The sequence below is a fragment of the Gekko japonicus genome, unplaced genomic scaffold, assembly GCF_001447785.1.
Source record: "Gekko japonicus isolate JY-2015 unplaced genomic scaffold, Gekko_japonicus_V1.1 scaffold2301, whole genome shotgun sequence".
Lineage (NCBI taxonomy): Eukaryota > Metazoa > Chordata > Lepidosauria > Squamata > Gekkonidae > Gekko > Gekko japonicus.
In genome coordinates, this window is record NW_015175433.1 from 252195 (window position 1) to 270256 (window position 18062).

The 18062-nt window shown below is 44.0% G+C and overlaps 1 protein-coding gene across 1 annotated transcript in view; it reads left to right on the forward strand.

Moving 5' to 3' along the window:
- The window catches only part of EXOC2 (exocyst complex component 2), a gene marked incomplete at its 3' end in the record, with an annotated part of 147817 nt that overhangs the window by 107335 nt on the left and 22420 nt on the right, over positions 1 to 18062 (forward strand). The window contains exons 20-24 of the mRNA XM_015425843.1: positions 1524 to 1586; positions 4066 to 4127; positions 5379 to 5445; positions 9412 to 9528; positions 10463 to 10604. Coding sequence (XP_015281329.1) covers positions 1524 to 1586; positions 4066 to 4127; positions 5379 to 5445; positions 9412 to 9528; positions 10463 to 10604 — 451 coding nt within the window. The remainder of the gene's footprint in view (positions 1 to 1523; positions 1587 to 4065; positions 4128 to 5378; positions 5446 to 9411; positions 9529 to 10462; positions 10605 to 18062) is intronic.

Genomic DNA, 18062 nt, shown 5'->3' on the forward strand with positions numbered 1-18062 from the left:
CCCCCCCAGCAGCCTCTTACATAGGAAAACTATGGCCCAGTTCCGTGGTGCCAGCTACTGGGCCAGGCCCACTTGCATGGTAGGGAATCCTGAAGGACTTGTGAGGGGGCACCTCACTTCCCCCCAGGGGCAGATTAACCATTAAGCAGACTAAACATTTGCTTAGGGCACCAGGGCCAAAGGGGGCACCACAAAGTCGAGGAAAGTGTGAAGAGCTTAGTTTGTACAGTATATTGTGTTATCATATGAATACATTTTTGTATTGCTGCAACCTGCATCGTATATCTGGTCAGACAGGTCAACAACTAAAATGGACTGGGTCAGTGTGGAAAGGAGGGGGGGCACCAAGATTGGTCAGTGCTTAGGGCACCGGTGAGCCTTAACCCATCCTACTTTCCCCTGGATCTTCCTCTCCACACTATTTCCTCTGTCCCTCCTCCTGGCAACCACAGGGTCCTCTTTCCTATCCCTGCCGTATTCTCTCTTTCTCAGCCATTCACCAACCTCTACCTTTCATCTGTCTTCTATCTTCAGCTATATTTATTTTGTATTTACTTCGTTTATACTGCACCTTTCTCCAAAGTGGGGACCAAAGCAGCCTACATCATTCTCCTGTCCTCCTTTTTATCCTTACAGCAACCCTGTGAGGTAATTTAGACTGGAGGTATGTGACAAACATAATATCACCTAGTGAATTTCCATGGCAGATTGGTGATTCGAACCTGGGTCTCCCGAACCCTACTCTGAAGCTCTAACCATTACACCACTCTGGCTTTCATAGGATGGCTGCTATTGTACAGTAGCAAGCAGCCCGGCCTAATTGAGTCATGCAGGTTGGGTGGTATTAAGTCACTTGGTGGTTGCTGCTGGGCCTTAGCCCCTATGAGTTCTCATTCAAAGGCCAGAACAGCCCTGGAAAGTGCCCTGCCACCTCCCCCTGTCTTACCGACAGAAACCTAGCCTAGAATGCTGTGGTTGCCTAGCAATGACCACTCAGGGTATTCATTTCTTAAAACAACAAGTACTCTTTTTATCATTTTGTTTTTTTCAATGCCCCAGTGTTGTTGTAGTTGTTGTTGTTGTTTTAAGATTGCACATTTTTCAGGAAACTTGGGGTATTTTTCAGGAAGATCTGTTTTGCCCATTCACAGCTTAATCACCAGTTTTAAGTATCCTCCGATTTAGCCAACTTGGCTATTAGAATATACAAGTGAGGACTCACAAGAAACTTGTGGGGAAAGTGCACCCCATCCCGGCACATTTGCTTCCTTCCCTCTCCTCTTTTCTCAATAATCTTTCACTCTTTCTCCATCTCCCCTTCCCTGACAATCTTATCTCTCTCCCTTTCCCCTTCCTTGACAGTCTTACCCCCCTTGCTTTCTTTCCACCTCTCTGTCAATCTCCCCCATTCCTCCCCTACCCTTCTCTGACAATCTCTTCCCCCCTCCCCTTCTCAGTCAATATTCCCCCATTTCTCTTTCTCCCCCCTTCCCTCCTTCCCTTGATCTCCTCTTCACCTGCAGCATGGGGGGCAGGGCACCCAGGAGCCAGCAGGGCCCCTGGGAGCCGCTGCATCAACTGCACAGGTAAGTGACCTGTGCATGCACAGATAACTTCATTGCTTTGAGGGACGGATGACAACCATCAATACAATTTTTGAACTTTTAAGATTTTTCTGCAAACCCAGGCGGTTTCCCAAGTTTGGAGAAAAATCTCTTTTTAATCCATAGAATTAGATATCCACAAATCTGTTCACACTTGAGAAACAGGTATATAGATGACATACGTTATATACAGCATCTATTTTTCTTACAATTCGCATTTCATCTGTAACGGAAATAGAATCGAGGAGAACAGCCTTGCTGAAAATTGTTCTCTTCTGTTGCCAGCCCAAGCTTCTTTTGAATCCTACGAACAGAGAGGTTCCACACATACACACGAACCCTCCCTAATTCCAGCCCAGTTGAAATTTTCTGTTGGCCTGTAGAAGGTGCAACAAATTTGGGGCCAGATAATTTTGGGACAATATCGTTTGTATATAGATTAAAAAGTAATGTGGCTTGACTTACTCCCTTTCCTGTTGCGGGTTTCTTGGTTAGGGAACCCAAAATGTCCCCTCTGATTTTTGCAGATGTGTTTGATCTGCAAAATAAGAAGCAGTAGTCTTTTGTCAATATTGGTCTTATTTATTTATTTATATATTAAATTTGTTAATTGCCCAATCCCTGCTAATGGATGATGTAGAACATTCATAAAAACATATCAAGATAAAACAAAACATTAATAACAGATTTCAAACAAATCAGATGGCACGTACTAATTGATCCAGTTTCAGACTGCCAGCAGCTTCATGGGCAAGGAGAGGAGGGCAAGGCCTAGGTCAAGCAGCACTGTCAAATAATGAACCTGCTCCTTTGGAGGGAGTGCGGCCCTATCCACAGCAGGAGACATCCCAGTTCCTGGGTCAGGCCTTCCCTCTGCCGGTCACCCCTCCTTTTTTGTTGGGATTGAGTTTCAGCTTGTTAGCCCTCATCCATTCCAAAACTGCCTCCAGGCACCGGTTTGCCATTTCCACAGCCTCTCTGGGATCTGTTGTAAGCGCATGTGTCGTGCGCATGTTGGTGGCAACTCAGTCCAAATCTCTGAATGAAGTTATTATAGAAGTTAAAAATCATAGACGTTAAAAAGCACAGGAGACGTTAGAAACTTGCAGGACCACAGAGGCCAAGGGGTGGAGCAGCAGTCCCCCAGCACCGCCCTCTGAAACCTGTCATAAGAACATAAGAGACACCAATGTTGGATAAGGCCAAAGGCCCATCCAGTCCAACACTCTGTCACACAGTGGCCAGAAATACCAGGTGCCATCAGGAGGTCCACCAGTGGGGCCAGGACATTAGAAGCCCTCCCACTGTTGACCCCCCTCAAGCACCAAGAAGACAGAGCATCAGTTGCCCCAGAGCCCCTGTCTATACCTTGTGGCTAATAGCCACTGATGGACCTCTGCTCCATATGCTTATCTAATTCCCTTTTGAAGCCATCCATGCTTGTAGCTGCCACCACTTCCTGTGGCAGTGAATTCCATGTGTATTCCATGTCTTCGAGGTAGGACTAAAAAAACACACACCACAAAACAGGGCTTCCTGTTCCCAACCCTGAAAGGTGGTCCAGAAGTATACCATGATCAACAGTATTGAAAGATACTGAGAGGTCTGTGAAAAGCGGTACAGTCATACTCTTCCTGTCCATCTCTTGGTGCAGGTCATCCACCAGGGCGACAAAGGCTGTTTCAGGCCCATAACCAGGCCTAACACCAGACTGGAGTGGATACTAACAATCTGCTTCATTCAGGAATCCCTGAAGTTGCCCAGCTACCATTCATTCTGTCACCTTGCTGAAGGACGGTGCATTTGAGACTGGGTGGTAGCTGTTCAACTTTCCTACATGAAATTGCTGAGCGGTCGGGTTAGAACGGATAGAAGGAAGTACTTCTTCACCCAAAGAGTGATTAACACTTGGAATTCACTGCCACAGGAGGTGGTGGCGGCTACAAGCATGGACGGCTTCAAAAGGGAATTAGATAAGCATATGGAGCAGAGGTCCATCAGTGGCTATTAGCCACAAGGGATAGATAGGGGCTCTGGGGCAAGTGATGCTCTGTCTTCTTGGTGCTTGGGGGGGTCAACAGTGGGAGGGCTGCTAATGTCCTGGCCCCACTGGTGGACCTCCTGATGGCACCTGGTATTTCTGGCCACTGTGTGACACAGAGTGTTGGGCTGGATGGGCCATTGGCCTGATCCAACATTGGCGGCTCTTATGTTCTTATGTTCTTAAAGGGGACTATACGAAAGGGAATTATAGAGGAAAATGTGGTTGAGAAGGTAGCTCTTTTGCAGTGATATTAGTAGTAGTTAATTGTTGGCCTGAATACTGTGATTCGATTCCAGTGTTGGCTGAGTGTCTCACTGGCAGAAGTCGTTTCTCCTCTAAAGGAAACCTTCATCTTCAGCAGAATAGAGCCATAAAACGCAAGCCAGTGTGGTTAAATATAGGGATTTTCCCCCACAGGTTTTCATTGATTGTCTGGAACAACTGAGTACCAAGCCCGACAGTGATGTCGATACTACACAGTAAGTAAAATAAAATTTACAGTTAATAGAATCGCTATCTGCACATTACCTCTTAATGGCTAGTGTCTAGTTACACTTCTGATGGCGTGCGTGCAAACACCAGAACATTTTCCCACATATGTACACAGATCTGACTCCACGTGGCTCGTTGAAGGAAGTCATCTGGCCATTCCTTCTTTCTTTTTCAAGTACCAGTCTGAGCATCCCCATCAAGGAATGTCCATCCATCAGTGTCTGCAGCTTGTTTTACTTTATCGTTGCATTCTTTAAATCTGGTTCCAGTTTGCGTGGCTGGTTCTGTTCTTCGTGTTTTGATATTTCTTTGGTTGCTGAACAAAAGACCTTAACATGACCTTCCAACCCCCTTCCTGAAAATGGTTGCTCTGGCGTGGACAGCTTACCCACACTTTCCGCAGTGATCACGGACACAAAGAGTTATTTTAGCTTCTCTGCCACCCCTCCATCTTCCTTTAGAGTCAGTTTGGTGTAGTGTTTAAGTGCACAGACTCTAATCTGGGAGAACCAGGTTTGATTCCCCACTCCTCCACTTGCAGCTGCTGGATGACCTTGGCCAAGCCATAGTTCTGGAAGAGCTGTTCTCTCAAGGACAGTCCTGGAAAGAGCTCTCTCAGCCCTCACCTACCTCACAGGGTGTCTGTTGTGGGGAGGAAAAGGGAAAGGAGGTTGTAAGCCGCTCTGAGACTCCGAGTGAAGAGTGGGGTATAAATCCAAACTTTTCTTCTTCTTATACTTCGGGAAGATCTTTTACTTACTTTCCCAGGCAGCTGTTAACGTTTCCGTGGTTTCCATCCATAGCTTGATGTCTAGCTGAAGCCAAACTGTTTAAAAACTTAATTTCACAGTTGGCTTTTTACGACCTGGTGAGGCAAATTAAATCTCTGAGCTTTACCAGAGCACAAATTATACATTTTTTTTCCAAAACAGGGAATTTTACGCAGGTCATTCCCGATGTCATCATGCCAGTCATGCCCTGTAACCTATCCATATGTCTTTACCACAGTTAAGTCCCGCCCCTCCAGGGAGCTCTGGAAATTATAGATCTGAGAGAGTGGTTAGAAATCCCCAAATGAGTATTCTCAGTCTTCCTCACCAACCTGAAGTTCTCGTATTTCTTGAGGGAAAGTTGTGACAGTCAAACCAAGATAAAACCAGTTTAAATGTGTAATGTAGATTACACCCCGAATATTTAGAGCAACGCTTAACCGATTAACATTATTGTCTAAATCTCAGTCTTTCAGCTGATGTTTCATCACCGGATTTATTTGGAAGTATCCATGAAGACTCCAGCTTGTCATTAGTAAGTTTGGTTAACCTCTTCAAAAGAGTAATGGAATGATATTAAAATAGTAGGTCTGATAGTGTAGAATAAGGTTCGATAGAAAGGCAACCCCAGGGCGTTTGTATATCTCAACGTGAAGGAACATTTTTCTGGATTTGCCGAGCCTTTAATTGGCTTCTCAAAAGAAATGTAATCAGTCATTCTTCGTTTTAAAACGAGACTGGTTTTGACGTATTGCTGCCTGTCCTTGTTAATGGGATCTGAAGGAAACGTGGCATGCGACTAGAAACAGCTGTGTTTTGTTTTTTTGTTGATCTTCAATCATGTTTTCTCTTATTAGCAATGAGTTAGTTTAACAATATATCCTAACAAAAGAAGCTAAGATGACAGGTGTTGATGCAGAAAGCAAGCTTGCTGCATTATGAACGTGCCTTCAGAACTGAACTATACAATTTAGCTCACGATTCCTCATCTGTTCAGTCACTGCTGTCTCATCCTTCTGTCCTGGCTGGTAGAAATGAACGAAACTCTCCATGAGTGGGATGCTGAAGTTGGGAGACTTCCTGTTAAGTCGCTCGCTTAACAAAGTAGTCGGATGAAGAATTATAGGCCAATTTCTCTTTTGAACAATGACTATAAGATTTTTGCAAAAGTTATTGCAGAAAGGGTGAAAAACTACTTACAAACAGTGATCTCAGAAGACCAAGCTGTTTTTTTACCAAAAAGACAGATTCGAGACAATGTAAGAATAGTAATGGACGCAATTGAATACTATGAGAAACACCCTGAACAAGAAGTAGCCTTTTTATTTGTCGATGCCGAAAAGGCATTTGACAATCTCAACTGGAAGTTTATGCTACAGATGATGGAAAAAATAGAAGTGGGACAACACTTTAGAAATTGCATTGAAGCTATCTATTCTGAACAAAGAGCCAAATTGAATGTAAACAAAGAATTGACTGATAGCTTCAAGGTACAAAAAGGTACTAGACAGGGTTGTCCCCTATCACCGTTATTATTTATTTGGGTGCTGGAGATACTTCTACAAAAAATACAGCAAGATCAAGAGATAACGGGATTGACACACAAAGGACTTAAATATAAATATCGAGCATTTGCTGATGATGTAATGTTTATTGTGCAAAACCCGATAGAAAAATTACCGTTACTATTCCAAAAAATAAAGGACTTTGGAGAATTGGCCGGATTTTATGTGAATAAGAACAAAACGAAGCTTATTTGTAAAAATATGACGAAACAAAAACAAATGGAACTGCAAGACCTGGTACAATGTGAAGTAGTAAAAAAGACGAAATATCTTGGTATTGAGTTAACTGCAAGAAATATAGACTTATATAAGAATAACTATGAAAAATTATGGACCAAGTTAACTCAAGACTTTAAGAAATGGGACAAAATGAACTTGTCACTGATGGGAAGAATATCAGTTATAAAAATGAATGTCCTACCACGTTTGATGTTCCTGTTCCAAACAATACCAATACTTAGTAAGACAGACTTGCTACTTAAGTGGCAACAAGAACTATCAAAGTTTGTTTGGGCAGGCAAGAAACCGCGAATCAAGATGAAAATTCTTTGTGATGCCAAAGACAGAGGTGGGCTACAACTACCAAATCTTAGACTATATTATGAAGCAGTCTGTCTAACCTGGATGGAACAGTGGGTGAAATTAGAAAATGATAAGTTACTGGGGTTAGAAGGCCACGATTGTAGATTTGGTTGGCACGCATATTTATGGTATGACAAAACAAAAATGGACAGCTTTTTTAAGCTTCATGTGGTAAGAAAAGCATTATTTGTGGTATGGATGAGGTATAAAAAATACTTTTGTGATGTAAGACCATTGTGGATTGTACCAGTGGAAGTGTTAACATCTTACTCAAGACATAGAGATAAAGATTGGTTGCCATATAAAGATCTAATTAAAAAAGTGGGAACAGAATGGGTAATGAAAAAGCAGAATGAAATTGAATATGAATATGAATGGTTGAAATATATGCAGATTTTTGATCTTTTTAGATCAGATAAAAGGAAATATGGTTTTAGAGAGGAAAAAAATGAGATTGAAATGATTTGGGAGAGTGGAGGGGGAAAAAATATCTCTAAAATGTATAAAGTGTTACTAAAATGGTATACTGAAGATGAGACTGTAAAAGGGCAAATGATAAAAATGGGCGATAAATATGAACACAGAAGTGTCTATTGAAACCTGGGAATATTTGTGGAAAAATTCTATTAAGATATCGCCTTGTACCAATGTTAGAGAGAATTGTTATAAAATGATGTATAGGTGGTACATGACTCCGAAAAAAATTGCAAATATGAACCAGAATATGTCAAATAAGTGTTGGAAATGTAAAAGCCATGAAGGCTCATTTTACCACATGTGGTGGACTTGTGAGAAAGCAGTTGACTTTTGGACAAAAGTCCACAAAGAAATGCAAAAAATTCTGAAATGCTCTTTCAAAAAGGCACCGGAAATTCTGCTTTTAGGATTGAAAATGGAAGAAGTCAATACAACTAAAAAGACTTTATTCTGGTACTTAATCACAACAGCGAGAATGATTTATGCACAATTTTGGAAAACAGAGAAAGTGCCAGAAATTGAAGACTGGATACAAAAAGTTCTGTTCATGGCAGAGATGGACAAAATTACGAAGAAGCTGAATAATAAAGAAGACGACGTGTTTTTTCAAGAATGGAGTGACTTTAAAATATATCTGGAAAAGAACTGGGATGTGAAACAAAACTTAATATGTTTAGATCAATATTAAGTCAAATGATGTTATCTTTAGATTGTAATGATAAGAAATTGATATGGTTGATGATACAAAGTAATTTGGAGCAGGGGTGGAAGCATTGCGGGAAGCCACCGGAGGGAGGGGAGGAACTGGGAATGGGGTAGACAATTGATAGAACGAAATGATTTAATTTTATATGTTGTATTCCTGAGAAAATAAAAATTTGTTTACCAAAAAAAAACCAAAGTAGTCGGAGAGTGATTCAGCAAAGATTCAGCTTTATTCAGCAACTCGAACACAACTCCAACACGGATCGACATCTGATAGCCAGAACAGCTTTTACATTGCAGCTGTCCTGCTTTTAAACTCTCCCGGCTAATGTAGCCACGCCTACTGTACATTTACCAACCAATAAGGTTGTATGCATAAGGACCAATCACGGACGTTCCCGCTCAGGGAGCTTGCTGACAAGTGATTGGTTGGTTCTTCCTGGGCTATCAATGCGATTGGATGGATTTGGATCCTAGCCCAGGACAAAGCTTAACATTGTACTTCAGTTAGATGATTCATGTATTGCAATGGCAGCTATTGAATATATTACACTTCCCATTTGAGACATTTGGGTGTAGGAGGCTGTTGTAAATTTCTCCAGATGGAGGAGACACATCCAATGCGCCCTCTAAGCTGCGGAGTCTTGTGAGCAAAAATTCTACTTTGTGAGCTACTGGCATTGAAGTGGTGAGCGAGCGGTTTGGCTACTGCATAAATTGTTCTAGCTAAGACTAAAATGTGTGAGCCGGAGGCTAAAAAACTGTGAGCTAGCTCACACTAACTCAGCTTAGAGGGAACACACTGGCCACATCAGCAAATGAGGAGAGGGAAAGGGGAAAGGAAGGAAGTGAGAGGGGGGGGAAAGAAAGTTTGAACCAGGGTTCAGTTTGTTGATATGCTTTCCGTTTGTAAAGATAAGATGAGAACATTCTTTGAAAACCCTTCTGATGCCATATTTTCATTCTCCTTAAGAGTGCGTGTCATAGCAGTTCTATATCAGAGATATAGGAACATGGTCTCTTTTAATTTTTTTGGCATTTGTCATAATAAATTAGACCTGTCTTTATTTAAATAATAGTAATTATTTTCTTGCTAACCAAATCGTTTGGACGTGAATTTTATATGTACCACTAATGCATTTTTCCTTCGGTTAAAATCTTCCTTTGTTTAGGAACGGAGGCTTTTAATTGTGCTTAGTAACTGCTGCTATCTGGAACGTCACACCTTCCTAAACTTAGCTGAGCACTTTGAAAAACATGGTTTCCAAGGAGTTGAGAAGATCACTCAAGTAAGGCTTTGTTCCAAATTGAGTTGGCTTTTCAGTAGCTTTACAAGGGCCCTGCCACCTCCCCCTGTCAGGGTTTTATGCCATCTTTTAGCTGTATTGGAGGTGTTTTATGGATTTTATTGTATTTATTGTAATCCTAGTGTATTTATTAATGTTTTAGAAAGCTGTATGTTTTATAAATTGATGCTACCCGCTCTGAGGTGGTTCCGGGAGAGCAGGTTATAAATCCAATGAAATAATTAAATTAAATAAATATGTCTGTTCATAATATGAAATCTTTATAATTTTGCCAGCATAAACACCTGTGCTTCACTCCTGCCCCCCCCCCACACTACCTCCTCTTCTCCCTCCTTGTATCACCACCACCTTCTCCCTCAAAAGAGTGATGCTTAATAAGTCCTTGCAGGTTCCGCCCCTCACCCCATTTTACTCTAATAACGTCTACAGGAAACGGCTCTTATTCAAATTAGTTAGGGTATGGCTTTGTTTTGTGTTCTTCTCGTAGAGTGAAAATGTCAAAAGTGGGTGGAAGTATGTATGTCATTGTCCTGACTTTTTGTAAACAGACCTTTTATTAATTTTTTTCCCCCGTCGGAAATATTCTGACTTCTTGGGACTAGGTATTTAGCTTCTTTCCAGGAATATGTGCACATTTCCGTATGAGACTATTACCATTTTCCGTATTCCAGTAGTGATGGTATCTGAGCTGCTGCTTTTGTGGTGATGATAGTTGGGTCCTTTCTCTTTATCACTCACAGAATTCTCTGCGCTCCGAGGCGGAGTCGCTGTTGCCCCCTCAGCAAGCGACCAAGAGATTTAAAAAAAACATATGTCATCCTAATCCACTTTTCAGTAACACTGTGCTATGATTAACGGTTCACACAGATAAATTGTTTTCATGTTTTAGATAATACTTGTGGATGTGTCATTTTAGGTCAGCATGGACTCCTTAAAGGAGCTTGACCAACGACTGTTTGAAATGTACATTGAACTGAAAGCTGACCCTATCGTCGGCTCGTTGGAACCCGGCATTTATGCCGGTTATTTTGACTGGAAAGACTGCCTTACTCCGACAGGTAGGTATCTTTTTACGCCTCTGAAACTATTTTAATGAACATTTAATTAAAAAAAAAATTACATCTGTAGCTTTAAATTCTTATTTCTTTTATGTTGCAAGCTTCTTCCTTCATTGGTTCTATTGTATAATTCCTAATTATTATTATTTTTGCAATGCCCCGAATAATTATAGCATTCTGTATCACTGGTAATCTTTCTTAATAGTTGTTTTCCTTATTACGCATTTCTGTTTCCCATACGTCTGCCTTACGACAAATAATAATTCATCTTCAGTCTTCTCTGCAGTCCAATGTCCACCTGTAACTGTTGTTCATTGAGGTGTCTTCTGTGCGGGGACACATTCCCTCCCTCCTACCCTGCTGTGAGTTCATAGGAGGCCATTACATTCTTGACACTTGCAGTGGCTCAGGAGAACTGAAGGAAAGGGGGAGCTCCTCCCTGAGGAGCACATGACCGCTTGGTGGGGGAAAGGCCTCTAATCAGCTCTGCAGGGGAGGGACTTCACCTGGAGTAGGGTTGCCAAGTCGTACCTCGTCCTGAAGCGGGGGACTCCCGGGTTGATCCTGGAGTGTGCGCGCACCGCATCCACGTCACCAGGAAGTGATGCAACCACGCCGGGCATGCTGGGGGCGGGGCCACGACCATCCGAGGGAAAACCATAGAGTTTTCCCTTGGATGACTGTGGCCCCGCCCCCAGCATGCCCGGCGTGGTCGCGTCACTTCCTGGTGACGTGCATGTCGGGGTAAAGTTGTCCCCGGGGCCCGATCTGGCGGCGGCGGGGAACGGGCCTCTGGGGCGGGGTTTTCCCCGCCTCCCGGGGGAACTTGGCAAGCCTAACCTGGAGTGTTAGAAAATGCCAGAATAGCTGTAAAGGAGCCTCCGGTGGCTGGTCTGCGCAAGTGCAGTCCCTGTGTGCCTGCATAGAAGACACCTCGATGAACAACAGTTACAGGTAAGTGCAGCACTGCTTAATCTCATACATTATTGAACGGCAACGAAAGACAGCTTTGCTACTTTATCTACTATGGTCACTTGTGTATGATACCAAAAGGCCATTGTGTAGAAAACTGTGTGGGAGGAGCCCTACAACAATAGCTCATCCGGCCTCCCCAAATCAGCCCAAAAGACTGGTGTAAATGCATTGATGTTTAAAATATATATCAAATCTTTTAAAAGGTAATTTTTAAAAGGCTGTTCAGCAAAGCCTATCATTAATCAGAACATTACCAATGCCTTGCAAGAAAGAGTTGGCTATTAATACAAAAGATAACACTGGCGGCTTTAAGGTTAAAGTTCATATAACGTGGTTCACTAACATAATCACCACCTAATCTGCGCAAAAAGGTGTCTGAACACTTTCACGCTGCTGCCACTTTGTGGCAGCACAGAGTAGGGCGACCGGCAAGAGAAACGGTGGGCTTTTCTGCACACACGGCATACTCCTGATTTCCTTGGCATTCGATCCACAAGCCTCAGAAGTGGTTTGGGCGTGGTTCTTCTGGATGTCTGTCCTCCCTCTGCACTTCCGGAGTTGTGGGGTCAGTTTCTTTTCTTCTATGTGGTCTTTAATCAATCAGGATTTCGAAGGGAGGGTGTTGTAGTCATTGTAGCTGAGAGCCAGTTTGGTGTAGTAGTTTGGAGTTTGGTGTTGTAGTTCAGAGCCAGTTTGGTGTAGTGGTTAAGAGTGCAGACTCTAATCTGGGAGAACTGAGTTTAATTCCCCACTCCTCCACATGCAGCTGCTGGTGTAACTTTGGGTCAGTCACGAGTTCTCTCAGAGCTGGTGTCTCACAAGCAAAAGAGCTCTCTCAGCCCCACCTACTTCACAGGACGTCTTTTGTGAGGAGGGGAAGGGAAAGGAGACTGTATGTCGCTCTGAGTCTCCAAGTGAAGGGTGGGGTATAAATCCAATCTCTTCTCTTCTTCTTCTTCTTCATCAGTGGTGTCATAGCAAAAAAAACAAACCCTTATTTTTTCTACATACTACATCAATAGTATGATGTGGCCCTAGCCATTGATATACTAATATAGCATTGTAATCATAGGTTAAGCAGATTCTCTGAATTCCCAGGTTTCATTGTTTAAAAAAGGAACACTTTAGCCTCTTCCCTCACAGAGATATAAGTAAAAAGGCATATCTCCACAAGGGTAGGGAATAGAAATTTAGTTGTTTTTTTAAAGATGGGAATTCAGAGAACCTGTTTGACTTATCATCACAGGAGTATATTGATATTTCAATACCTTTAAAAAATTTTAAATGAAACCACTCATCTTCAGGAAGCAGCGGGGAGGGGGGTAGGGACTGGTTTAACAATAGCGACAGGCCAGTCATCAGAAAGTGGGCTGGAGATGCGTGGTAGGCTTGCCAAGTCCCCCCGGGGGTGGGGAAAAACCCCACCCCAGAGGCCCATTCCCCGCCGCCAGCGGATCGGGTCCCGGGGGCAGGCCCGTAGCTAACATGGGGCCCATGGGGCCCGGCCCCCTTGTGTTTCTTCTGGGCCCCCTCCCTCCAGGGCTGCCCCCAAAGTGCTCCAACTTACCACCTGCACTGTACTTCCATTTAATTAGCTGGCGGGCCCCCCCAAGGCCCCCTCCCAAAGAATTCCCTAGCTACGGGGCTGCCCGGGGGAACCCCACCCCCAAAGCATGTGACGTGCACGTCACCCGGACGTCACGCAACCACGGCGGGTACGCTGGGGGCGGGGCCACAATCATCCGAGGGAAAGCTCTATGGTTTTCCCTCGGATGGTCGTGGCCCCGCCCCTAGCATGCCTGCCGTGGTTGTGTCACTTCTGGGTGACGGGGTTGCTTTGTGCGCGCGCTTCGCGCCTGCGCGCAAACTCCCAAGGCAGCGCTGGAGTCCCCCGCTCCAGCGCCGCTTCTGACTGGCAACCCTAGTGCGTGGGAACGGGCAGGACAAAGAATACCAACAGAGACAGTGCACACAAGGAAAAAGGCAACAAACTCACAAAAATGTGTGCAGAAATCAGAGGATCAAGTATGGGGCCAGAACCGTCTTTTTTAAAAAACGAAGAAAAGCCCTTTGTGTCATGCAAGAATCCAACCCCAACAGCACCTCTTCAAGTCAAGTCAAGTCAAGTCAGCCTTTATTGGCATAAAATATCAGTACCATTTATACATTTTAAAACCAGTTGAAAGCACACATATAAAAATCTAAAAGAACCTTAGACGCAGCTTTAAAGCCAAGGAGAGAAACTTAGACACCTTCTCTGTAATGTCCGAGCTGAGATCACTTAAAAGTCTATGCACCTTAAGTGCATCAGAACAAGCACCCATACTGGTTAAAAGAGAATATAAATGTGTGATCCTTAGGTCCGTGTACAGATTACAGTGCAGGAGAACATGAGTGACAGATTCCACGCATTTCTTCCTACATGGGCAGTATCTGGCCAAATGAGAGACCTTGTTGAATCTGCCGAGTAAGATGGCGGATGGCATGGCATTACATCTGGCCAGGGTGAATGCTCTACGTTGTTGAGGGACCTGCAGAGAGGATAGATACGCAGCCATCGTCCCTGTTGTAAGGGGAATCTCAAAATTCAGAGGAGAACAGGTCTTATTAAACAGCGTGCCCGGCGTGGTCGCGTCACTTCCTGGTGACTTGCACGTCGGGGTGGAGTTCCCCCCCGGAGACCGATCTGGCGGTGGCGGCAGGGAACGGGCCTCTGGGGCGGGGGTTTCCCCGCCCCCCGGGGGACTTGGCAAGCCTACCTGGACTTCATGGGGAGATGGTAGAATAAAAATGTAACAGGTAGATTAATGGTTCCTCTTATCAAAATGAAATGATGTGGGTCTATAAATGTATGGTTATGTTCATCAGTACTTTACCTTGGAGATAATATTATCTGGAAAATAGGGCTTGGGTGATTTCCCCTTGTCATGATCCTGGGCCTGTAGTAGTATGGCCTGTAGGCTCTAGGAAGGCATAGATTAAAGTATCTATCAGGGTCTACATTTCCCAGGCCACCTGTGGACTCTGTGATTGGTTAACAGGAAATTTGGAGGGAAACCTCACACCAGTAGAGGATAGGGCTGCCAAATCCCCCCGGTTTCCCCCCCCCAACGATCTGGGCCACGCCCCCAACGTGCCCTACGTCCTGCGTCACTTCCAGTGATGTTCTGGCGGCGCGGTGTGCTTTGCGCACACATCCGCAGCCAGCTCCCAGACTGAGCAAACGCTCCCCCGCTGGTGAGTGAATAAGATTTGGCAACCCTAGTAGAGGAGTAAGGGATGGTGCCTGGGAAGAAGAGATAAAAGGCCTTGCCCAGAACTGGGAGGGTGTTCACTCCTAGGGAGCAGCGCTGAGGAGAGGCTGCTGCGGACGGAGTGGTCCCTCCTCCAAAAGGGGTGAGTCAGCTTGAAGCCAACCACCCATAAACAGCTAGGAACAGTCCAAATAGGCACATCAGGGTTTTTATTTGTTTGCCTACCTACCTTTGCTATTCTTATTATTCTACATATTATTTGAAGACCAGTTGTTACTAGACCTCTTAAATAAAATTGTTTATTATTCTGCCTTGGTCCTCACGCCTCATTCGGTCACATAAAAAGTACAACCTATTGGGAACAGAGTGGACGTAAGAGATTGGTTGGGTGCTCTGGGCCCTCCTGAGGAGACCCGTATCAGAGCGGTGGCAGCCTATAGAGAACCTCCCTGGGACCCTGCTCACGACACCCCTCCGTTGGTGGACTTGGACCCAGGAGACAGTACTTCAGATGCCGTATCATAGACTTCACCAATACGGCCTTGACGAAAAACATTTTGTCATCTCACTTTTTTCTCCTGTCAAATGGAATACTGACAACCAGACCGGCAGGATCGTTGTAAGCCAATGATAGAGCATAGTTTTTTAAAAATATGATATGGTTTTAACAAAACCATAGCATGCCACGGTGAGGAGCCAACAACTGTAAATACTTCAAACACCGGTTGATCAAACAACACCTCTTTGGGGGTTTTTTGGTTTTGTTTTTTGTGAAGTTTGCAAAGCCTGTTTGATCACAGTCCCTAGTGGAACAAAAATGAGTGAGTATACTGTAGACTCCATACAGTTCTTCAACTCTCAAAATGCTATTGCCTTCTTGCAGCCACAGAAACTTTCAGTGGATATGAAGAGCAGTGTGTTGGCCATAGGATTACAGCACAAATAAAATAATTTAGACCACAAATGCTATTTTCTGTAACAAAATGATTCCTCGGGCACCCTGCGATAAGCATAAGTTTTACGGAGAGTACTGTTTACCATCTTCCATCAAATTCATTGGAACTATTGGTCATCTCCTCTCTTTTAGAACAGTCTTCAAAAGAGGCGAGTAGACCAGCTCCTGTAACTAGATTTTGCAGGTAGTACAAGGTCATACCAGTGATCCTTTTGTGGAACGGTTTGCTTCTCCGGCTTACTTTCTTACGGCTGAACTTAGCTGGGGGTTCTTTTAAAAGGTCCATACATCCAAATTTTGGGGGGTTTGCTCTTCACTGGGGCAATGACTTTAGTTTTTATTTATTAATGTTTTTATATTTTTAGGGGTTTTTTTCTTTTGTAAGTTGGTATATGCAATTTTAATGAATTCGTAGCTTTTGGATAAGCAGCCCAAAAAGTAAAATGAAGATTTTTGGATTGAGATGCTAGGTGACAGCTTTATTATTATACAAAGCCCCTAGCAGAACTTAATTGCTATGGAAAGGGCCAGAACAAATTGCACTCTCTGATCTCTGAGGGGTGACATGATAGAGGTTTACAAGATTATGCATGGGACAGAGCAGGTAGAGAAAGAAGTACTTTTCTCCCTTTCTCACAATACAAGAACTCGTGGGCACTCAATGAAGTTGCGGAGCAGTCAGGTTAGAACGGATAAAAGGAAGTACTTCTTCATCCAAAGAGGGATTAACACATGGAATTCACTGCCACAGGTAGTGGTGGCAGCTACAAGCATGGACGCAGAGGTCATTTCGGGGGAATCGCGGGCGATCGCAGTTCCCCCGGGTGAGGTGCAGGGGGTAGGGGCACACAACGAAGCCCCGCCCTTTCTTCCGGCCGCCCCCTTCTTCCAGCCTCATTCTGTTGCAGAAGGAGGAAGAAGCAGGAGGGTAAGTTGGCGTCCTCCCCCTCTGCCTGGCCGAGGCCATTCCACGTGGCCTCCGCAAGGACTCCCAGCAACATCCAGGAGCTTCCCCGAGGTAGCTGTGTTAGTCTGTTGCTGCAAAATAGTCCAAGAGTTCAAATAGCACCTTTAAGACTAACAAATAGCACCTTTAAGACTAACCTTTAAGACTAAGACTAACTGAGTGGTGGGTGTGGCCTCATGACACTTCCGGTGATGTCAGGGGGTGTGGCATATGCTAATGAGTTATGCTAATGAGTTCCCCTAGCTCTTTTTCTACGAAACAACTCCTGCATGGACGGCTTCAAAAGGGAATTGGATAAACGTATGGATCAGAAGTCCATCAATACCTATCAAGCCACAAGGTATAGATAGGAACTCTCAGTCTGAGGCAAGTGATGCTCTGGGTGCTTGGGAGGGGGGGGCAACAGTGGGAGGGATCCTAGTGTCCTGGCCTCACTGGTGGACCTCCTGATGGCACCTGGTATTTTTGGCCACTGTGTGACAGAATGTTGGACTGGAGGGGCCATTGGCCTGATCCAACACTGGCTTATCTTATGTTCTTATCCCACCGCAAAAGAAATGCATAGGGGCTTAGTATAATAATAAAGGGGTTTTTTTGGTGTGCCGGCATGTTGCTAGGTGTAGCCCTATTTTTCTTTCTCCTTTGGATTTTGGATTGAAGCACAAATACGATGCACTGTAGAATAACAGCCCATTTGCTACATCAAGACATAATCAGGTACTGTCCAGTCTACATACTGGGGCTCAGTAGCAAGTAGAACTAAGGGAAGAAATGCTTGGTTCTTTCCTGTTGCCCTCCAGTAAACGGCTTCCAAACATGTGCCTTCAGTACCTTTCAACATGATATTTTTCCAATCCATAATTTTTGAGTTAAGCTTTAGGTTAAAAAAAAGAGAGAGAACGCCAAACTTGGCTGACAAGGCAGATATAAACCTTAGTCTGGAGCCGGGCTGCCAGTAGAGAGATCAAATGGACTCTTTAACCAGTATAACAGGACCCTGGTAACAGCAGGCATGGCATTATTGTAGGAAAAAAACCCTGCACTTTGCTTAGCAATTTCAAGTTAATGAAACACTTCACAATTTTTATTAATGTTTGGAGGAGATTAGAGTTTTGGGCTCGTTCTGTTGCCTTAGAGTAGTTCAGCTTTATTAAACCCTAACTCTGAACTGTGAAAAATCTTCAGCTTTCCAGTTCCTTACTTCATTCATAGCTTCAATAAGTTCCAAATGTTGGGTTTTGAACAGGATGCTAAAAAATGAATTGCTTTACACTCTTCCAACTACATCAGACTCGATCAGGGCTCTT